Raw genomic sequence first — 23,079 nt, forward strand, 5'->3', positions numbered from 1 at the left:
CTCTGGAGAACAGTTGGAGTATGTCAGTAGGACACCTCTGTCTAAGCTCCAGAGTTCCAGCATCATGTGCCAGATCGACTTTGTTCCCGACAATTTAGCAGATATCGCTCTTGCTTTGTGAACTTGGACTCTGATTTTCCTGCTCTCTTAACTCGGTTCCAACCGCCATTCTCGATGAAGTAAAGATAATTGTGTGCACATTTTTCCTCAGCCTTTCTAACACTCATCTTGGCTCAGACAGGCAAGATTTATGTGGAGAACACGGGATGATGAGTTCAAAAGACAAGTTACCAGACATGCGTCAACGTGTAGTTGTTCACACAACACCTTTCTCAAGCTTTGATACCTCAGCAGCAACCGTCAAGTCCCTCCAGAAAACACCTGCTCCTGCTTACACCTTCGTACGTGGCATCGCACCTGGGCCTGCTCTTTGCTTCACGACATCTGGTCACATTTGTTTGCAAAACTGCATTCTAACTCGCATGTTTCACACTGGAAACACTGGCAAAAATGTCTTCATCCGTGTTATTGAGCAAGCTAAAGATGGATATATTCTGTGTAAGACATCAAAGCGGTGCAAAAGTGGTGTGTACGTTTAGTCAATGTTAGCACCACCAAAGTCCAAATGCACGCAAAGGTTATTTGAGTACTAGTCGGGGGAAATGGCCACAGCCTCCCACACACCAATATAGATCTGCTCCACTCTGTTCACCCAGCATATCCACAGCTAGTGGCTTCAACTCGAGTCATTACACGTAGATGTACCAGACACGCTGCGTCTCTGAAGCGCCCCCTAGTCATCTGTCACAATGCAGCTTTCAAAATACGTGGTCGCTCTCTTTTGACTACTGGAAGGAGAGTAGGTGTTCATGCAGCAAACATGATAGAATATATATATATATATATATATATATATATATATATATATATATATATATATATATATATATATATATATATTTGTATTGCCACATACAAGTGCAGGTGTGATGCAACCAGATATCAGACTGAAATGTCTGAAACTGAAACATATATTTTTTACAAGGTTTTAACCGGATCAGACCTTGACTAGATATAAAGAGACAAAAAAAAATGGAATTCATCTCTGGAATGCATCCTCACTTGGAAGGGACGCAGCAGATGGATTAAAACAGAAGCTGTTGTGCGTTCATGACTGAGAAGCTGCCGTTTCTTGGTTGGAGCTGAATGCGCAGTAATTCTACTCTACAATATCAATGACACCTCTTTCAGTTTCTAGGCGAAAGCAGGTGTTTGTGGTGGTTAATGTGTGCGAGTGAATGTGTTTATTCTGCCTTGTGGGGACACATTCTTGACAAAATGCTATTCTTGGGGTGACCTGATGCCTTTGTGGGGACATCTTGGGGGGACGCCACAAGCTTAAGCCTGAATTTAAGGATGAAGACTTCAAAATAACACACACTGTGTTGACTTAACTCACTGCGTGTAAATTTGGTTAAGAGTCCTGGTTAATACTAGGAGTTTGTTTGGGATGGTGAGATTTAAGTGAGAGGCTGGGGAAAGCATTACGTCAATGTCCCCATAAGGACAGCAATGCAAATGCATACAGTGGATGTGTGGTGTGTCTGTGGACATCGCTGTGTGTAGCAGAGCGTCATTCATCAGAGCATAAACATTACTTCCCTCGAAAGACGTTAGAGTGAGCAAAATGTTCTGTGATCAAAACATAAGTTATGAATGCGAGCGCTGAAGAGTCTTAAAATCTAATGTTCTGATGAAAACTCTGGGGGTGAACGTTCGTCTCCTTCAAAATGTGAGGGATGATGACGTCTCTGGAGTGTCTGCACATTCATTTCAGCTCCAATTTCCCTCCTCTTCATGCAATCATTAAAAATGAAGAAAAGGAGGGTGTGATGTTTTACATTGGCTTCACATGACCACGGTTCCGGCGTATTCTCGGTTCATTATGAAACGCACTAACCAGGGGCACAATTCTACCATCGTTTCCAGCAATTCTATTCTGAAATGTGAGCTTCTTTATCCCGCAGTCAATAGCTTCTGTAAGCTATTTATCTTAATAATCTGTTTTCCATCCCCAAAAATAAACAGAATTGAGGGGGTATCAAGATGTCCTGTGTCAGACTAGCAACCTGGAAACATTGCTCTGTGACACACGACTGACTGGCACCTCCTTCTCCTTCTCCTTCTCAGGCTAAGTGCCATCATTTTTCCATTGTTCATATCACTTATCCAATGTGCAAAACAACGCTTCTTGTCCTATTTTTAATAAGTGATCCAAAAACATCTCCGCGTCATGCCACCATGAGAAAAAAAAAAAAAAAATCTCTACAAGCCAGAATATCTCAACAGTGTATTTTGACAATTCTGTCGCAGGCCTGACTGGCAGAGAATGACAGCCGATCCCCATTTGAAATGCGACAAGGAAAAACAAAGCCTGTCAGAATGAGTTGGAGTGATGTCTACTGAGAGCCACATGTGGTGAGAAACACAGTCAGGGGAGAGAGACATTCCACGGCAGGGAGAGAGCGGGTGAGGATGAGGGGAAAAAACGCTGCCTCTCTACATGCCTCTGTCCCCGAGACACACATCACGCTGCTTTCCCCTCAGTGGGTGACTCTGACAGGATCCTTTCTGAGCAGCGTTTCCCCCTCCGAGTGATTGATGAACCTCATTTTGCCAATTAATGGAGAATCCCCTGTTGACTACCATCAGATTCCCGTTTGTAACTGTTAGTCTTTCTGACTGTCACGGAGTCATTTTAATTAGAGATCCCCTTTCTTTGTGTCTTCTGGCAGTTTCTATTGCTCATCCAGTTTGCAACACGGCGAGTGAGTCACGGCGCGCAGAGGAAGCCGTCCGCTGCCATGTCGACTTTCACGTGTTCCACTACCATGTTGCGTCTTTTGTTTTCCGGTTGTTGTGATGCTCCTTTTTCGTTTTATCACAATTCCTTCCATGGAGGACGAGCTTCTTGATCGGAGCTAGGACAAGACATTATTGGACACTTTTTTTTTTTTTTTAAATCATCATGTGAGGGGTCAACGCCGGATAAAAAATAAATAAATAAAAAAATAAAAAATGTACTTTAAATGACTGCGAGAATCGGTTAAAAGTATAATACCGGACATAACTTACTTTTTTTTTCAAAACTGAAAAGTGAATAACAATGCTTAGTCTAACGTTTTTGTGCATTGTTGTTTATTTTTATTTATTTATTTATTTTTTTTGCTTAATAATAAAGAATATTTAATCAATGCAGGCCAATAAAGTTAAGAAATATAAAGTACTATAAGGAGACACTGCAGCAAATACCACAACTTATATACTTTTTTGGGGGGTACAAATGTATTCAGGTCTTCAAAAAAACAGTATAAATATCAAGCTGCTATTAAAAAAAAAATGCAAATGAAGCCTCCATGGCAGATTCCAAATGACTGAAAATGCTTGATAGTTCCTATTTTCTGGTCAAATATCTTTGAATATGCCACGTACCCCTAACATTTGACAAAATAATTTGGTAACAATGCCATGCCGACTTTCATGTATTCACAGGGTGTGCGGCGTAAGTGGGTGAAGGCCGCGTCTTTTCAAAGCCCCTACATCGACCCTGTACCGTATCTTGTAATCAATTAGAAAATGGGAGGCAATTAGAGTGCCTTATTTGCATAATGAAGCGGTTAATTCCTCCTCCGTGTGTAAACAGGGTCAATAGGTTTGGCTAATCATTTGTGGGTCCATATACTGTATTTATACTTGTATACGTGAATAGCAGAATCTGAGAGGGGAGAAGCTGAGGAAGGTATCAAATGGTAACAAAGAGCAAAGCAACAGTGAGGCCTGTAGGCAGCCTCAGAAAGACGTAGAAAACACATGTATTCGCATGAAAAAAATGCTTCTTGTCATGTCTTGTCATGGATTAAATATCTGCTCCAGAGTCATATTCTTTGATCAGCAGCAATACCTTTTCATGTGGTATACAAAGCATGTTTTGTCACAGTGACTCCTTAAGGCTACACAGGGATATTGTCTGTTTTGGTCCCGATTTCGCTCCTTACCTCACAAGGATCATAAAGATTATATTGTAAATATGGTATGAGTGTGCACAGTCAATCGCTCCCAACTTGGGAGGTGGAAGGGAACGTGGCCCATCATGTAGTGAGCCGACTGACGCATTGACTTGACGGTAACTCTCACTCCCATTAGGCACCGTCTTCTCACGCAGTTTGTTCCTTCGGTTATCCTAGCGGGATGGGCAAGGTCTACTGTCATTCTGTGCACAGTGGCTGCGTTTCAGTCATGTAGGTATCAAGATTGATCGTGAAAACAACGTGACTCCGTCCACTACCATGTTGCATCTTTTGTTTTCCGGTTATTGTGATGCTCCTTTTTCATTTTATCACATCGGAGCCGGGACAAAAAATGTATGTGTGTGGCGTGACACGTTGAGATTATTGGACACTTTTTTTTGTTTTAATCATCATGGGGTTTCCTCCAAAAAAATTAAAAAAATAAAAATAAAAAAGATCCAGATCCAAGACTGTACTACGAATGACTGAGAGAATCGGTACACAGTATGACACCGGACATAACTTCCTTTTTTTCAAAACTGAAAAGTGAACAACAATGCGTATAACAAAAACTAACGTTTTTGTACATTTTATTTTTTTAACTTAAGAATAAAGACTATCTATTCAATGCAGGCCAACAGAGTTAAGAAATATAAAGTACTACAAGGAGACACTGCAGCAAATGTATATACCACAGCATTCATTTTCCAACTTATATACTTTTTTGGGGGGTAAAAATGTATTCAGGTCTTCAGAAAACAGTATAAATATCAAGCTGCTATTAAAAAAAAATGCAAATGAAGCCTCCATCGCAGATTCTAAATGACTGAAAATGCCTGATAGTTCCTATTTTCTGGTCAAATATCTTTGAATATGCCACTAACCCCGAACATTTGACAAAATAATTTGGTAACAATGGCCCGTCCATCGGACAGCGTCTCTGGGATTTCATTAAAACATCAAATGAAAGTGAAATCATGAGCCATGACAGTGGAGAGGAGGGATGGCTAAGCAGAGAAGCGTAGCTGGTGTCGACTGCGGGATTAGAGCTCTGCAACAAGTGCTCTAGGGGGGCTTTGCATCAAACCCAGGAGCCCATGACAAATGAGGACGACTGGGCCTCTGTCTATTACCCCGCACTAAGCTCAAGCCTTTTGGGGAAGTAATGAGGTGCACATTGGCGCTCCTGCCACTGGCTCCTTAGACTGACGTTCTGCGGAGCAGAAATAATCAGCAGAGACTCAGGCCAATGGAGTCAAAGCTGGAGGAGCCTAGTGGCACAAAGAACAAACAGATTGACTTAATACACCTGCTGCTTCTTAGAACCGTTATTGTTGTTTTACACTGCAGTGCTGCACTATTTGGTCTTGCGCAGCACTCGAGCGTTACCCTGAATGTTAAGTGTGTTCTGCGCTGAAATCCCACTAGAACACATATGTCTCAAAGGGCTACCTCAGGGAATGGCCAGGCACGGCGGCCTTATCAGTGGAACATGACAGCTGCTCGCTCCGTAGCAAAGAACACATCATGATTGTACATTCTGCCCTACAATGCCACCCCCCAACACAACTACCCCTGGGAGCTGAAGTCCACGAGGCCCATCAGCCAAGTTACTCTACTGGTTAATGGAGCTGTCACGTCAGGACCCCTGTCACAGCCTAACAAGACACTCATTGGCAAACTCCTCGAGAATTCACTCAGATGACCACGGGGCACAGAATTGGTCCTCTGTGTCGCGACGAGTGTGACGGCAGGCAGGAACATGGGGACAATTTCTCTGTGATATGATACAGTATATGTGTTGTCTGGGGGCGTCTTTTATTTAATATACCTTATACATTCATACATATATATGAATCTAAGAAAAAAAAAAACATATATATATATAGTGAAGACTTTATGCCTTTGTGGGGACCATTTGTCTGGACTCAAATCCCAGCCTCAATTTGAAGATGAAAACTTCAAAATACACCCAATAGAAATTTTCAGAAAAAAAAGTCATGTGGATCCAAGCTGACTCTTCCCTTAATCTCTCAACAAACTATATATATATATATATATATATATATATATATATATATATATATATATATATATATATATATATATATATATATATATATATATATATATATATATATATATATATCTCCTGTTTTCACAACACTTCAGTGGGGGAGCCAATAACAATGACCCTCCACGTTTGTCAGAGAGCTCATGTATCTGGGTCAGCATGTGACAAAGGTTTGAATATGGCAACCGGACCAGGTAATAGTCAAAGGTTTCGTTCCCCCTTCTATCCATGAGGCTTCATCGGTTCTTATGAGCGTATCAGGAGTTCTTATAAGAGTATCAGGCAGCTGGCCTGATACTCTTAAGCGCTCAGGCAAAGATGGTCTTCATACGCAATAGACAGATGACAGTAGGTCAACTTTTAGCATGGAGCTACGGGGGGGAGGCATTTTCTGAAACATGTTCTTTGACTATAAACTGGTGCAGTCGCCATATTCCATTTGTTGAATGACCCATTACATTTTATTGTTTACATCAGCGAGCTGAACAACTATTAATTTGGCATGTTCCATTGCCTCCATTGGTATGACAAGGATTCTGAGACATTATTACATATGTAGTTTGGTTAGTCATGTGCAGAAGGGCTGAACAGTATTGGTTACATTGTCTGTGTGACTCAGGTGAGATCATTTTCCTGTCAATTTCCCGCCAAGGAAGTCACGTGGTGATCTGCATTCATCCGTCTATCTGTTAGCAAAATGGCAAGAAACAAAGTAGAGCTTGTTTAATTCATATTTTCAGGATATGCCGATAATCATTCATGTAAGAGATGATCCTTTTGAAGATCATGTGGTCGTGGGTTACACAACGGAACTGTCGCCTTTTGTACGTTTGAGCTCGCTCCCATCAGTTACGTTTTTTAAAGCTTAATAGGATGTTAAACATATTCAGATAAAATAAATCCAGGAAGTGGGTGAAAAAAAAATCATAAAATTGAAAAGTGCTTTTTTAAGGAGAGCCCAGACTTGTATGGAGAAAGGGATGCCCAATAGGAAACAGCTAGCCAGCAATAATGTCTCCGTCTAGTCTGAGGGGGCGCCATTGTGCATTGGTAGAGAAGCGCTCCTGAATCATGAAAAGGTAGCCAAAAATAAGGAGCCCCAAATTTAGTGTTCGTGCAGTCAAGGACCAATTGCTAGCACAAAGAAGAAGCAAGGGAACTTATGAAAGGCAATCTGTGAACGTAACTGTGTGTGGAAGGATGTAAATCAGCCCACAACAAGCTGTGACCACTTTGCCATTAAGTTGAGACAAGCAAACAAACCCCAATCCACTCCTTGTCGGGGGCCTGCGAGAGACTAAGGACCATGTGCCACACTTATTTCTACTGAATTTGGTGATAAATTAAAGGCGCCGCTGTTTATCTCTGCCTTCTTTAATTGGCCGCACCGTTTACAGTGAATGTTATTTACTTGGGAAAAGATTTGTGTTTGGAGGGAGCCGACAGAAGGTGGTGATTAAAAGAGTGAGCTGGATGTGCGAGAAGAATGCGCGTGCATTTAAAAATGTTTGGTTGCAACTGCAAGTGCCACTAGCACAGTTTACCCCAGTTTACACACACGCAAACACACAAGTCGTCTCGGTTCTGCTTTAGTGGTGCAAAATGTTCTCCGAAGAAGGAGTGCCCCTCTGTGTCAACAGATAAAACAAGACTTTAACTGTTTCCGTAACTGTCCTCACAGTAAGTGTCTAATGTCCAAGACATTGCTAGACCTTTGTACAAGCTCAGCACCAAGTCAAAAGAAGCTCAAGAGAGCTCAGTAGGAAGAGATGTCCATGGACACATTTCATCGCACTTTCTTTTTTCCATTGAAGTGTGAACTAAATCAGTCTAAGCCTCAGAGACAAATGAAAAGGTGGTATAAGCGAAAGTGCATTTGCCAATTTTCCAGCTAAAAAGATGGTGCAGCAACTTTGCCGCGGGGTTGGGAAAACATGTCTTTGCAATGACCTTGTGTGGGCTGACTAACTTGTTGTAAGAAACAGAGTAACAAAGGTGTGTGGGCTTCACATAATGCCAAGACTTCACATTTCCTGTTTCACATGAAAGCGTCAATAATCTGCATCGACTGCTGAGAGGGAAACTCTGCGAGGGAGAGGTCAGTAATCTGGAAATGTAACGGAACAAATAACATATTTATCAGTATGCTTGTTTAAAAAAAATAGTTAGCAATTACATTTAAATAAAATATAACTAAAATAATATCATACTGTGATAAACCAGACATCCTGTGCAATGTGCAAGCGCAGAGCTGTAGAGATGTAGAAGGAATTTTACTCAGGCTGACGGTGATAACGTTGTATTAAGATAATTTCATAACATTTATTATATTATTTTGTGATGCTGGGTGTGTTTGAGCACTGCATGGATGGTAAGCTTCCGACACCAGGTGTCCTGAATCTAAGGTCAAAGTTGATGCACAAACAGCTCCTACTTCAATTTCACACACAGCAGAGATGGAAACAATAATATATGTTTAGTCAGAATATGTATATATTAAAGAAAGAATGATGTTAGGGTCAATGTTGGTGTTAATAAAAGGAATAAGGTGAATTTGTGCCTCAAATAGATGCCAAATGGACTTGTCTGTAATAAAAATGAAGTATTAGAATGTATTAAAGCATTGAATTACGTGCAACCGTGGTGTTGCTCTGTATGTCCTCAAAAAAATTGCATTCATTGAATGGAAATAAATTCATCGCTATTGTACACATTTGTTCAAGCAGCTACTGTATGATGAATGTGAGTTGAACAATGGCATCCATCACAGCTACACACTATGCATGTAGTGGCTCAATACAGCTGACCACCATCGTAACAACGTTTCAGGTGAAACTCAGGGTTTTGCTCCAGCAAACCTGCTTATTTGGTTCACAGCATACGTTGCTCCAGTAACTGACGCTGAGTTTTGCTGAACCTGTTTTATGCGACTCACTTCTGGAACGTCAAACGGTCTTTTCACTAAACCACAGACGGCCTGTTGCTACGTGTTGCTTCTCAGATGGAAATTCAGGTTTACTTAAATGCCAAGCAATGACCTCCGCACTCGTCTGCTGACAGGTAGTTTCATCCAACACTCTGTAACAAACACAAGTCTGAAGAGGTGTCTCCTCTAACTCATTTTAAAATCACGTAAAGTAACCTAACAAAATAACATCATATTATTACTAAACAATGTGATAAGTGTCATGAAACAAAAGGATATTGTCATGAAAGAATGATGTGATACTGATGCCAAAAGAGTTTTCACCCTTCTGTCAGCTCTGAGCTTCTTTCTCTTCAATGGATTTCTATGTTTGTCCCAAAAGTGCGAACCCACTTTGGATGCAGCTATGTGACGCTAACTCAAACAGGTATTTAAGAGGTAATTATCAGTGCTATGGAACAACAGCAGACAACTATGGTGGCATTTTATCATATCCTGAAAAGAAGAAGCTCTGGCAGAGAGCGACCTGCCACTCAATAAATAAAGATCGGTGAGAAAGTCGGCCAGCTGGGAAATAAAATGCTTAGCTAAATAGCATGAGGTTTAAAGTCCAACCCTGGTCAAGTGAGAGAAGGGATGTTTGTTATGTCCACACATCCATCATGGCTCAGTCCAGTCCCTCTCCAACAAGGCTGTGCCATTAATATTCCTGCATCTTAAGCCATCGCCAGGGAGTTGCCGAATTGAGTCTGAGGGACTGAAGGCGTGTTTGCGTGTGGTCGCCATTGCCCTGCTGGTAACATAGGGCTCCCCGGGGGCTTGTGCGTCAACTCTACAGTCTTTGTGCGAACCCATTTATTCTGACAGATAGAGATCACTAAACTGCTGAACAAACACCCCATTCAGTCATTTGCATACATTAGCGTAATGGGGAGAGAAAGATGTATCAATAAAGCCAAATGAAGTGTTTCCAAGACCATTTCATCTTTCCCCTTTTATTTCTTCTCCCCCTCCACTCTATATTTTATCTCATCTATGCCCCCTTTCCATTAGTATTCATCTCAGGCGCTGATGGAATATAAATCTTGATATATTATTGAGTGACAATACCACTATATATATATATATATATATATATATATATATATATATATATATATATATATATATATATATATATATATATATATATATATATATATATATATATATATATATATATATATATCACCAAGTAATTATTTATATAATATTATTTATTATTATTTCAAGTCACAGTATCACAAAAAATATACATTGTTTAAAGACGATAAATACATAACTCATAATAAAGCTTGCATATTGAGCTGACCTAACTCTAGTCCAGTGCATATAGCTTTTATATCATTATTACAGTACACGCTTATTACAACAATTACTATGATTACTGCCTTGATGACAACTAATGCAAATGTGTCAAATCCTAATACCTTTGGAAACTTGACTTTACATTGTTGTGCTCCAGAAGATTTGTACGTTTTACGTTTTTTTGTAGTTGTCAAGTGCTGTAGAACTGTTTCGTTGACACACTTGCGATCTTGTTTTCACTGAAATAAGTTGCCACAGCAAGATGGTGCAGGGAGTGTCTCTGATTTCAGCTATAGTGATATGGAAACTACATTAAAAATATATCTCATAACACACACAAAAGGGTTTATCTCAAACTAGAGGTTGTCAGATGTGAAAAGCAGCCCTTCACAAAACTGCTTTTGTCCACAACTGCAGCCAGAAATCCTGTTTATGGAAACCACTTATTGCCAATCACGTAAAACTGATATACAACGGTGAAAGGTTGTGTAAATGTTAGTTCATGGCCTTCCTGGCACAATACTCTCAAGCTGCTGGCAAAAGAATCAAGATGAGACCAAAAACATCAAGCCAAACTTGGGAGAAATACAGCACTGTAAGGCAGTGGAATTAAAACTTAAGGGCAGGTTTTACAGAACACTTTAGAGTGACCCTGAACACTCCAAGTCTGCTTCAATAAAAAACAAAAAAACACATAAATTCATCTATGCATGCACTGTAAATTATTTTTCTTCTTTCCCTCTCTCCTACACAAACAGTGACTCATTCATCACAGAGCCCGGCAGCCAAGACAACAGAGCTACACTTAAGGTTTTCAGGGGAGCTCAAGCATCAAATGCATGACTTTTAGCTGTTGTTGTTCCATCCGTCATGCTTCAAGGAACCAGCATCCTCCTTTTATACCCAGCGAAAAGTTTAAAAAGGTATGTCTGCATCGGCCTGGCGATCACATGCCCACCAAAGGAAACGTTAACCTGGAAATATGACTCACTTTATGTCCCGCTGTGGAACATTTCGCTGAAAAACAGCGATTAGATTGCTACCCAAGCTCAACGCAAACAACAGCACTTGAAAACACAGCGTCCCCTTTATGTTGTGTCTCTCTTTTCCTGCCTTTGTTTGCTCCAAGTCTTAGCAGTTTCATTTTCATCAGCATGCTTGCTTGCACTGTGAAACAGGAATAAAAATAATGTCTCTTGTGACGGTAACTTTAGAGGAGCGGGTTCAATTGAGATGGGAAAACACAAGCAAATGTCTTTGTCTATAACAAACAGAAATCAGTGCAGCAATGACAGTAAACAAAATGGCTCGTGGTGTTGGACACGGGAAAACAAATTAGACTTCTTTCTACACAGAAAACGTCCAAAACTCACAGCAAGAGAAAATACAATGTCGCGGAACATTTGGATAAATGGATGCATGGTGTGTCAATTAAAGATGTTTGCTTTTGTTCGCTCAGCCAAATTGCCATTATTACCATTCTATTACCATTGAAGAACCAATGTGGTCTGACTGCAATATTCATGAAATGACTAAGTAATGATAAGGAAAATACACTAAATAAGCAATAAATAAGCAATTAATCTGTTTTTTTTTTATTGCTAGCCAATGTTTTCCAACCAGCCTTTTTATTTATTTATGTATGTTACATGCTTGACGATAAAGATCACACATTAAAATCTGTTTTGTGCAAGTAAATGAATAAATAAATACAATGTGTATTGTGAAAAAAAGACAAAAATACAGTTATTAAAAGGTGTTTTGTGCAACAAACTACGCCATAAATGAATCCAACCAGCCAAGCATGATAGTTATAATGGATTAATAAATAATAAATAAATAAACGGTGGCCAGTGGTTACTGCAGAACGTCTGGTGTCATTTCATCTTTTCACCTGAGTCCAAGTCCCAGTTCTCCGTCAGTTCCAAGTCACCAGGTCATGCATCATGCAACTCAATGTTCCACTAATCGCACGCTTCATTGGTCATCGAACTCTACTACTTCATGGGATCCGATTCCACTCCATCTCAAAATACGTGAAGAGAAAGGGGCCGATACAGCCGAAGAAAAAAATTCAATCATGGAAGTTGTGGAAAGAACCAAAGAGAGAGATGAGGAAGCGGGGTGTTTCAGGTCATGTCAAGCAAACTTCTCTCTGCCACTCTCAAGGGAAGAACTCCAGACAGTGAGGCAGAGCCCTGCTGCAGTATATCTACACTTCTCCATTTCCTCTCAGTCGAGCCCAGAGTTCTCCAAGGAGGTGGTGAATCAATACTGACATCAGGGGGGAGAGAGCAGCTCTCTCGCCTGCCTGCTCGGTCTGAGCGCCAACATCAGGTATGTCTTTGTTCCGCTGCTTTTAATTACACATATTTTGCTTTTCTTTGACTGGGAGCGGCTTGTAAGAAGTGTTAGTGTTGCGTTTACTGACTTCACTCTTGAAAGCCAGCCTGAATAGACAAAAGAAAACACAAGCAAGCTGCATGTCAATGACCCAACATATGGAAACACCAACTCCTCTTTTAAATCTTCTTGCAGTCTTTTGTTCCTTCCACTTACACTACCTGAGTGCTTCTTCAGCTGTTTCCACATCGGGACAAAAGTTTCAGCCAGTCTCTCTTTGTCAGCAGTGACCCTGAGACCTCTGTGGACAACCATGGAGGTACGCACCGCCACTGACTCGCTCCTCCTTCATCGTCTAAAGTTATCCGTGTGTGCTCATTGTGCCCTCAATCTTTCATCGGTGAACAAGAAATAGGCAGAAAATAAATAGTGGCTCTACCGCACATATCTCACCGATGATAGAGCTCTTCACATTCACATTTTTCACACAAATTTGTGGACAAAACTAATGTCGCAACCCGACTTGATCGTCCAGACCAAAACTGCAAACACTGAAAAGCTATTTGAGGATGCAGGAAGCGTGTGGTGAAATGACATCCTTCACTGCGTATCAGCAGCAAGGTGTTTGTCAATACATTTTAATGCAGGAGGAGTCATTGTTCGGTGAAACATTCCTCCCAAAAACATGAGCAGTGCCACGGGTGAGGAGAGCGCACGCACGGCAGCGAGGAGAAGCTCAGGGGCCAGGCAGGAGATGAAATCAGGGATGGGTGATAAGTTGGTGTGAGGGGCCTGAGCCCCTATTAGAGTCCCCCGGGGGACAAGCAGTGGCAGCAGATTGCAGTAAAAATAGCCACAGGCAGGATTTCACTCTTGGGACCCATGGAGGAGTAAAGGGAGAGATCGGATCAACATCTCACAGCAAGGCAGGAAGATCCATTTCTTCCAATCCCTTGGGTGCCACCTATCACACCAAGTGACTTAAAGTGCTCACTGCTGCCAGGCACAACACAGAAAAGATACACATTTACAACAACTGTCCCCCCCGCAAAAAAAAAGACACAATTTGATGTCTCTGTATTCATGCATTCCATAGGCATGAATGTGAAATAATAATAACAATACTATATATATATATATATATATATATATATATATATATATATATATATATATATATATATATATATATATATATATATATATATATATATATATATATATATATATATATATATATATATATATTAAGAGGAGCAGTGAGACAAACACAAACAGCTATTTTCAACACCATGAAAAGGATATCGACATTTTCTCCACAAACTTATCTTGTTTGTCGTCTGTTTTCGGGAAGTTCTCAATGTCGTTCTCCAGTCTCTGAATGTGCCGTTCCATCGTGGTCAAACTTCCTTTCAGGATTTCAGCAGACACTGAATAAAGAAAGGAAATGTAAGATTAAAAACAAACAAAAAAAAAACAGGTACAGACAGATTCTTTACGCAGCAGTAAAAAGCGTTTGAGTGGCCTACAAAGCAAGTGCACGTGTTCTTGTGTGCTCGACGGCTCATTAATCGGGCTGTAATCACTGTTTGCGCAGTTGTTGTGGAATCTGCAGTATTCAGATCGGCCTTTTCAAGTAGATACTTCAAACAGAAAGCAGAGTCTTAAGGGATCAAACGGGACAGGAACACATGGATGTTTTGGGCTGCTGTTCAGGGTTTAGTCTCTGACACACTGGAATACAAGTTTGGAGCTTGAACAGAATAGAAAGTGGTGAGGAAATAAAGAGTCGTGTAACGCTGAAATGTAACTCGAAAGAGCATTCTTACACTGAACCAAGAGGTAAAGAAAACATAAACCACATCATACAGTGATCTGGGAATACAATAAAGAAGAAGAATTAGAAAGTATTAGAAAACGCCATACGGCACATAATGAATAGATTAGGCAGAACTACATAAAGGATGAGTCACTGTCACTTGCTAGAAGGAAAATTCTGTTAACATTTTGCGCTGCTGCACTAAATCATTTGAATTATTACTAATATAACTTTCATTCATTGCAATAATGATCTAGAGCATGAATGTGACAGGGGTTATTTTCTACCACTCTTTTAAGTCCAATATGTCTGTTCTAACACACATTCACATTTTACATTCATGTTTGTGACTTCATAAACGCATAAAAAAGTTGGTGATGCTAGTCGCAGAGCCATGGTTGCAGTGGCTAGGACTGTTGTTTAAGACAGGTTCCAGCCCTCCTTCCAAGGCTCCTCTCTGGGTCTGTCACTGCTGGGCAGCACCTCTGACCCACCCACCATCGCAGCGTGAAGGAGCGGTTGCATCACAAAAATCATTCAAATACTTTGTACGCTGCTGCTTATTACATTAAAAATATTTGAGATATACCCCAGCTGGTTGTTGATCTGTCATTCGAACTAGAAGAACAGTCAAAAACAGCTCCAGATGAGGGAAAACTCCTGACAACTTGTATTAGTTAACCTCTGCTCCCCATCGTCTCACAGGTTTGTCCATCCACTACACTGTAATTGAAGTAGTGGGGGAGTGAGGAGTAGGGAGGTGGGGTGGAGAGGCGGTGTGGAGAAGTAGCAAGAGTGACACGGGGGTCAACCTCCTCTTGCTTCCCATCACATTCCTCAGTTTGGGTTTTCTCATTTTATAACATTAGAATTGAGTGATGGCGACTGGCAACCTCAGATGGTACCTGAAGCACTTTTATTTGATGCCTCACACGCATCCGCACTGGGCCGCAGCTGTGCATAAACGGCGAGGTTTTATTGGTGGAGAAACAGGACACGGAGGCTAAGGGTGGAGGTCACTGTCATTATGAGACCAGCTGGTTGGAGAGATCGAGTGAAATCCAGCTCTCTCCAGGTCCTGCTTCTAACAATGACTGGGGTAAAAGACACTCTACTGTTTCCAAAATATTTTATATCGCTTGTGCTATTTCTGTGCCATTTTTGAATAAGAACAGAAACATGGGTTGATGATAAACAACTTTTAAGGATCACGTAACTCGCAGTCAAAATACCTGTAAACAAATAACAATGACTCATGATATGCGTTATATTATTCTCAGTCAATAAATCCTGCCACAATACCATGTTTGTTACATTAAAAATAAAACACAACATTTTTGAAGACCAGAAAATACATTGATGTGCCATCCAAAACAAATAGTAATGGTATGAAATATACTACAAATGGGAGTTTTTAAATATCTGGAAAAAAAAAAGCATATATATTGAATGAAAACTGCCCTTCGGCTCTCATTTGCTTCAGAATATATCACAAATACATGTGGGATGTCATGAGCAAAAATGAGCTCAAACTATAGAGCAGCTATTTCGAAAATGTGGCAGAGCAAGTACTACAGTATATGCGAGTGAGTGTGTGTGTGTTTTCCTTTTTTTTTTCCCTGCGAATGATTCACAAGAGGGAAGGATGCGGCATATAGTGGCTCTATATTCTGTACTTCCAGAAAGGGTTTCTGAGGAATGTAAAATTATTATAATGACTGCTGTCAGCAACCCCTGACAGAGTCGCTTAGTGGCGCAGTGAATAATATGAATAAATAAATAAATAAAAAGCTGTGAAAATCTTCCGCTTCCAAACCGAAACTCCACACCTTTTCATTAATATATTTATTTTTTAGGGAAACAATGATGTCAGTGTGCGACTCCAGCTGCTTTTCTTTCAAAATGCTTCCATCAGATTTAAAGAAGGGTGAAAAAAAACCCATCTTTTATGAGACGCATGTGGGAAACTATCAAAAAATAGAATGCGTATAAAATGCAACAACACACAATGATGCTTATCTGCTGTCTGAAACCTTCAACCACAGTGCTTCTTTGCAATTTGACATTTTGGCGGGAACGCGAACACACAAAAGCGCTTTGATTTTGGAGTTTCCTGTGATGCTCAGCCTGATAACTATCACCGTGGACCCCAAATTATCGAAGAACTTCAATTTCTAAACAAAATAAAATGCAAGAATTAAAAAAAAAAAAAAATATATATATATATATATATATATATATATATATATATATATATATATATATATATATATATATATATATATATGAAAAACATAAATAAAAATAAATAAAAAAATAATAATAATAATCAGTGTTGGTTGTGTTTTACAAAACACATCTAATCTAATCTTTTGTCACTTGTTCAATTAACATTTTATAATCCGACACTGGAAATCGGAAGCAAAAATCCAATTTAATCACAGTTTACCTTCTGAAGGCATGATTCTTTTATGATGCACAATTACATTGAAAGACTGTTTTCGTCTTCTTTCTTTCTTTTATTGTTTTTTAGGAGCGCACAGACACACCTGAAAGTGAATGGCAAATGAAGAGGGAGGCAGAGAAGAGCGCAATCCAGAACATGAGACAAAAGGATAAACACAAGTCTCTGTGTTCCCTGTTCAGCACGAATCAAAGGAGATAGAGTTTCATCAGTGATACTGTTGCGGTGACAAAGAAGCAGCATTGTTCTTTCCGCATCACGCTATGTTTAACAACAGCAAATGAAAGTGGTGATGGGAAGAAATGTGAGGTGCTGCGTCAACAAAAGCGATTGATGAGAATCTCATGCTGCACTGTTAAATGTGATTCTTAATCAAAATGAATCAACACAAACAAAATCAGATGGAGCAGTGTTTCCACACAAAAAAAAAAAAAAAAATAGTTTTGTGTGCTCTGAATAAAGGCAATTTGGAGCTAAGACAAAAATACATATATCTTCATTTATAATAAACTTAAAAAAAAAGAAAAACAGAGGCAGCAGAAATTGAAATATAAACTTTCAAAGGCATATGAAATGACCAGATGTCAGACTTCTTAAAGAAAGTGATTTTTCTATCCATTAACTCAGTATCAGCTTGTCATCCTGCTCTTTCTGGATCTGTCAGGGCGTCTCCCAACTCGATTAAAAGGTGACATCTACCCAAACAATATGAACTCTCTCCGTGCAATGACATATTGGCTGTATCAGATCTTAAACTGAACAGTTCAATAACCATCAAACCTCTCAATGATGATGCAGATTCATATGGGCAAAATGTTAGCATGACTCAGCAACACATCTCGGCCATGGTACCAACAAAATATGGGGAGCCGAAGGCACGGCCATCTACTGCCGCCTCATGGGACCCAAGTTAAAAAAAGAAAAATATGAACGGGAGTCAACGGAGAGATAAAAGTGATTTTCTGATCTGGCTTGAAATATGGCAGAGATGTCACATGTAATGTCTGCAAATTTGAAAGACACATTATAATGATGTGAGAGCACTGCTTTTCGACCGGCATCAAACGTTACTTTAGGTTTAGTGTGATATGTAGTGGAGAACTACAATGCCAGCTTCTACCCTTGATAGTTTAGTATCTTTAGCAGCTGCTTTAGTGCCCGATTTAAATGTTCGGAGATGGTAGTGTGATTTTTTTTTTTTTTTGGGTAACAGCGCATATGTTCGCAATGTGAGAGCTTCCCACTGATTTTAGTCAGGCACAAGATGGAATTCTAATTATTTTCCACACACTGAATAATAACATTTGAGAGCAATGAGATTGGACACGATATCTCTTTTTTTATTTTAGCATGTTTAAATACACCTGCAGAGAGTGAGGATGCATAATAATGCATATGGCTGCCACTAGAGTGGTGAACTGTCTCTGTGTTTGTGTTGTTGTGCTGTCGTTGATTTCATGTTTCTGTTTCCTGCAGGCTCCTGCTTCCTGTTGTTATCTTATTTCCACAACAAACCACCAGCTGCTTTTTCACGCACATGAGTTCTATCTTGGTATGCTATGGTAGCTTTTTTTTTTTTCCCTGTGTCTAAGCATCCAGTGTTTTTCAGCTACATGTGCTCAGAGTCTTTCAGATCCTTTCATTTGTTGGCCTTTGTGGACATTGGCTGTCTTCGTGGAATAGGTTTTTTGGAGTAGTTATGGGATATATTTTTCATTTCCTACAAATTACTGTAATATGTTTGGAAATTTCCTCATTTTAGCTCACCTGTCCACTGAAATGTCACAATTTACACATTCTGCCACAGAGACAAATGTTAGCATGAGGATGGATGATAGGCACTTTTTTTACTGTCAGTTAGGAAAATATGACCATGCAATGACTTTTCTCCATTCATGACATGAAGGGAGCACTTTCATTGTTGACTTGACTTGAGAATGAGAATGTCAGAAACAGATGTACTATATACTATAGATGGAGTGAAACAGATCTGCAAATGAGAATGAGAAACAACAAGGCAGTGACAATTTTTTGTTTGACAGCAAACAACGGCGATTGTCTATATAAAAAGACAATGTGGTAAACAACAAATAAAGATAGAGAATCTGACATAATGCTCTTCACTCACCCCATTTCCTTTATTAATTTGCATTTCCCCCAAAATCGTTCATTGAGATGACAGGACTTAAGGGGCCACGCCATGCAAAAGCATGTCAGTAAAAGAGGTGAGCTTAACCTGATAATACAGACTCTCTCAATAATCACCTGTTTAAATAAGAAACATATTGAATCATTTAAGAACATGTAAAAACTGCATGTTGTATCAAGTACATATAGCCTCTTACGAGGGGACGGACTGTGCTATGGTTCTTCAATATTCATTACTGCAACATTAATCATGACTACAACAGAACAATCCATTACAGAATATCTATAATGCAGTTCATGGTATATTAATTTGATATGCCTCCCTATTCCAGCCTTATTTTTCATCTGAAACATTAAATATTTAAATGTGTGGGGTGATCGAGCATTAACTCGTGGCGTGACCACAACATAAATTAAAAAATATTCACATTTTGCGGCAGCAGACACCGAGTTTCAACATAAACTCACTTCCTCACACTCAAGGAGGAGGCCGTGTTTACAATGGGGGTCATGTCTGAGAGACTTTATTGCTTCTGGCAGCCATCACCGCTGCAGCCCGCTGCCAGATCCCTGGAGGAATTATAAATTGAGTCAATTACAGCATGTTTTGATGCATGGGAAAGTTTGGACATTGACCCAGGGTGATGAAAATTCCCCGGGAAGTGCTGATGATTCCGCTAAGGACAACTTGGGGGGGTGAAAAGCAACTCGCAGGCTCATTGATGCCTCAGTTGGTTTTGTAAGGTAAATGCTGATGGCTCTGTGAACATGGCCTTTTGGCAGTAAATCAGTCTCTGTCTAAGATGAGGACGGAATTGAAAATCTGGCCCAACTTCTCCATGAGAAATCAGGCTCTGTTTCGCTCCGACTTGGACGGGTGACTTTGCTGTCGACATTGGATGCCAAAGTCCACATGAAAACAGTCACTATTTGAAGCCTTGAGAGTGAGTGTGTTCATCACATGCTTAATGGCTTCAACGTTGGTGTAGACCACCTGCTGCTCCTGGGAAACAACTGTAAAACTAATGGACACTTGAGCTATGATTTCTATCTGCTTCAAATTACTCACATATACAAAGTAAACCAGCGCTGTGTTTTGCTTCTTTTATTGAGTTTAAAAAACAAGTGCAGCCAAACAAATCATGAAGAAAAATATAGAATCCCAACTTCACGTGTTCAGAGACGGACTGAACAAGAATCAAAACACATCCATGATCCTGCTTGTAGTCAACAGAAGTCAAGCCAAAAAGATGGAATATTTTTGGAGCATCATTCATTCACGTTGCCATTATAAACACGTCTGTGGTACCTCAACTATGCAGATTAGAGAAGTCGTCTCGAAGCAGGCTCAGTTCTCATCGAGGGCACAATTTGAAAGAAGCACAGGCAGATAATAACAGCTAAATAACATCTGATTCCCAATGACACAGTATCTCAATTACCCCAAGCCATCCTTCATTATTTATATAATTTAATGCTGCAAATAATCTCCTCTCTCCTGATACCTATCATGCAGCAGGAGGAGTGAATCGCGGAACGGACGTGGCGGACAGGAGGGGTGAGCAGTGCTAATGCTTCCTGCACACTTTGTCTCCAGCATCGAACCTCAACCACACTTCCACACAATAGTGTTGGCAGAGGCACGGTGGAGAATAGTTCACCTGGCACCTCCAAAGGACCACTTCACTTCGCTTCTTTATATTAAAGAGACCCAGGATTTCTTCAATGATGTGAGCGAAAAAACAGTTGCTTTTGGGGCACATTATTTATGTGCTACAGTATGTGAGATGTTTAAAAAAAAAAAGTCATTTGAACCAACACATTGCTTAGATAAAAAAAGATGTCTTTAAAATCATCATTGAAGAAAAGGTTAAACACGAAAATGACTCAAGCAGCACATGGTTTGGTAAAAAAAGATCCGTTTCAGTAACAGATTATTTCCCAATTGAATTTACTTAGCAGTCCACGTTGGATGAGGGTGTTGCTTTCAGACTCAACAGTTTTGTCACATGAGCAATGTAAGTGAACAATTTCCTCGCCGGCAGTGATATTGACGTGTTTTAAAAGGTGTGGATGGAAATGAAGTGGTTTGCGAAATTAATTCTGCTTTATTTAATTATTTATTTATCTATTTACTCTGCCTTCACCACTGTGCGGCCAGGCAGAATTGAAAAAAAAAAAAAAAAAGGAACGACCGCTGAGTAGATCAATTCCAGAGCGGCGCGGATCACAAAGACGGCAGGTCTATTCACTTTGATGAAGATGAGGGGTTTCATCACATTAACAAGACCACCGCTGATGAATCACCACGCATCCACCTTTAACAGAATATTTTAGAAAAATCAATTCCTCACACTGCGCCACACAATTAAGGCAAGTCAGAAACTGTGAGCTTATTCTGGATTCGGATGCAAAACTGCCACTACATTTCCACACTTTTATTATTTATGCTGATAACAATGTCCCCCTCTAAATTGATTCCCCCCCGCAGTGCAATATTGCTAAAAGATTTATCAGCATATTAACACTAATCCTTCCTCTGGTAATTACATCAAGCTTTTATTTCACTTTTACAAGGACACATTTATTATATATATATATATATATACGTATATATATTTGTGTGCGTCGCACAACATCAACATTAAGTGACGGTCCAGTCATATGCCAAGGTCCGGAGTGGTAAAATGATATTTCATTGTCACATATCTACAGCAGCCTCGGTCATTGTGAGAGGACCTTGCCAGCGCTCACACGGTCACTGAGCATCAACTGATGGTGTTTAGCAATGATTTCACTTTAGCTGCGTGATCTCAGTGAGTCACGGGAAGATGATGCGGGTGGATGATGACTCAAGTACACTGTTTGCTGTTCCAACTCCTCTCCGCGTTGATTAAATGGAAGTCCTGTCAATATTCAAACCGCGTCCTGCGACATGGTGAGGATGTGCCAGTGATGGATGTTGACCATCCTATGAAGCAGGGATGGACCACTTCCAGAAGCCACTCACCATTACAGTTCTATAATCGACAAAAGTCCTCGTCTTTTTTATTGGAAGTGATGTTTCTATCATGCGATCGATTAGCTTTGACACACTTTCTAGTCAACTACATTGTGTTTACCAGGGGACCAGGGGAGGGCAAAGAGCCACAGTGGCTGCAGGCTTTTGTGCCAACCAACCAAGACGACACCTTTCCAGCTATCGGCTGTCTTCGGGCTGTAATGGGTTGATTCTCAGTCTGGTGTTGCTTTTTTCAGCAGAAACCTCATTGGTTAAAGTGCGTGTGCTTGATCGGTCGGAACAAAAACCTGCAGTGGCCCAGCTCATTGAGGTCCAGAATGCCCACCTCTGATTGAGACCATGGCCCACAATTGTTGCGGCAAAATTGGTATTTCTGGACGCGGAACTATGATCCATTTGCCCCCAAAATTAACAACCCAACGCTACTGAGATGATCTGAAAAATATGAACATCAACTGAAATAAGATAACCGAGCTTTGCGCTCTCATAAGTGTCACTGCTGTCGTCCCCAGTATTCTGTAGTAGGGTGGCACAAACGCAGAGCACCTTCACAATTGTAGCCCACCTCAACGGAAGAGTTTGGTTGGCTTGTCATGACAATAACTTAACAGTGCAATATACAGAAAGCTCATTGCATTAGAAAGAGTAGGAGAACAACTTTATTAAAACCATGAAGCCACTGTCACTGACAGTAAGTCCACCACACTGCTCAGTCTACCATGACTGGGTAAAAATGCTCCCATCAGCTGGCAGAAAATGATACAGAGTCCAGGAATAAAAGGTTGTAAATATATATATATGTATATATATATATATATATATATATATATATATATATATATATATATATATATATATATATATATATA

General features: G+C 40.0%; 1 protein-coding gene across 5 annotated transcripts in view; it reads right to left on the bottom strand.

Moving 5' to 3' along the window:
* The window catches only part of diaph2 (diaphanous-related formin 2), a 335,124-nt gene that overhangs the window by 104,363 nt on the left and 207,682 nt on the right, over positions 1-23,079 (bottom strand). For all 5 annotated transcript variants that reach the window (XM_053878770.1, XM_053878769.1, XM_053878771.1 and 2 more), the window contains one exon: positions 14,063-14,187. In XM_053878770.1, the coding sequence (XP_053734745.1) occupies positions 14,063-14,187 (125 nt within the window). The remainder of the gene's footprint in view (positions 1-14,062; positions 14,188-23,079) is intronic.

The sequence above is a fragment of the Synchiropus splendidus genome, chromosome 11, assembly GCF_027744825.2.
Source record: "Synchiropus splendidus isolate RoL2022-P1 chromosome 11, RoL_Sspl_1.0, whole genome shotgun sequence".
In the NCBI taxonomy this organism is placed as follows: Eukaryota; Metazoa; Chordata; class Actinopteri; order Syngnathiformes; family Callionymidae; genus Synchiropus; species Synchiropus splendidus.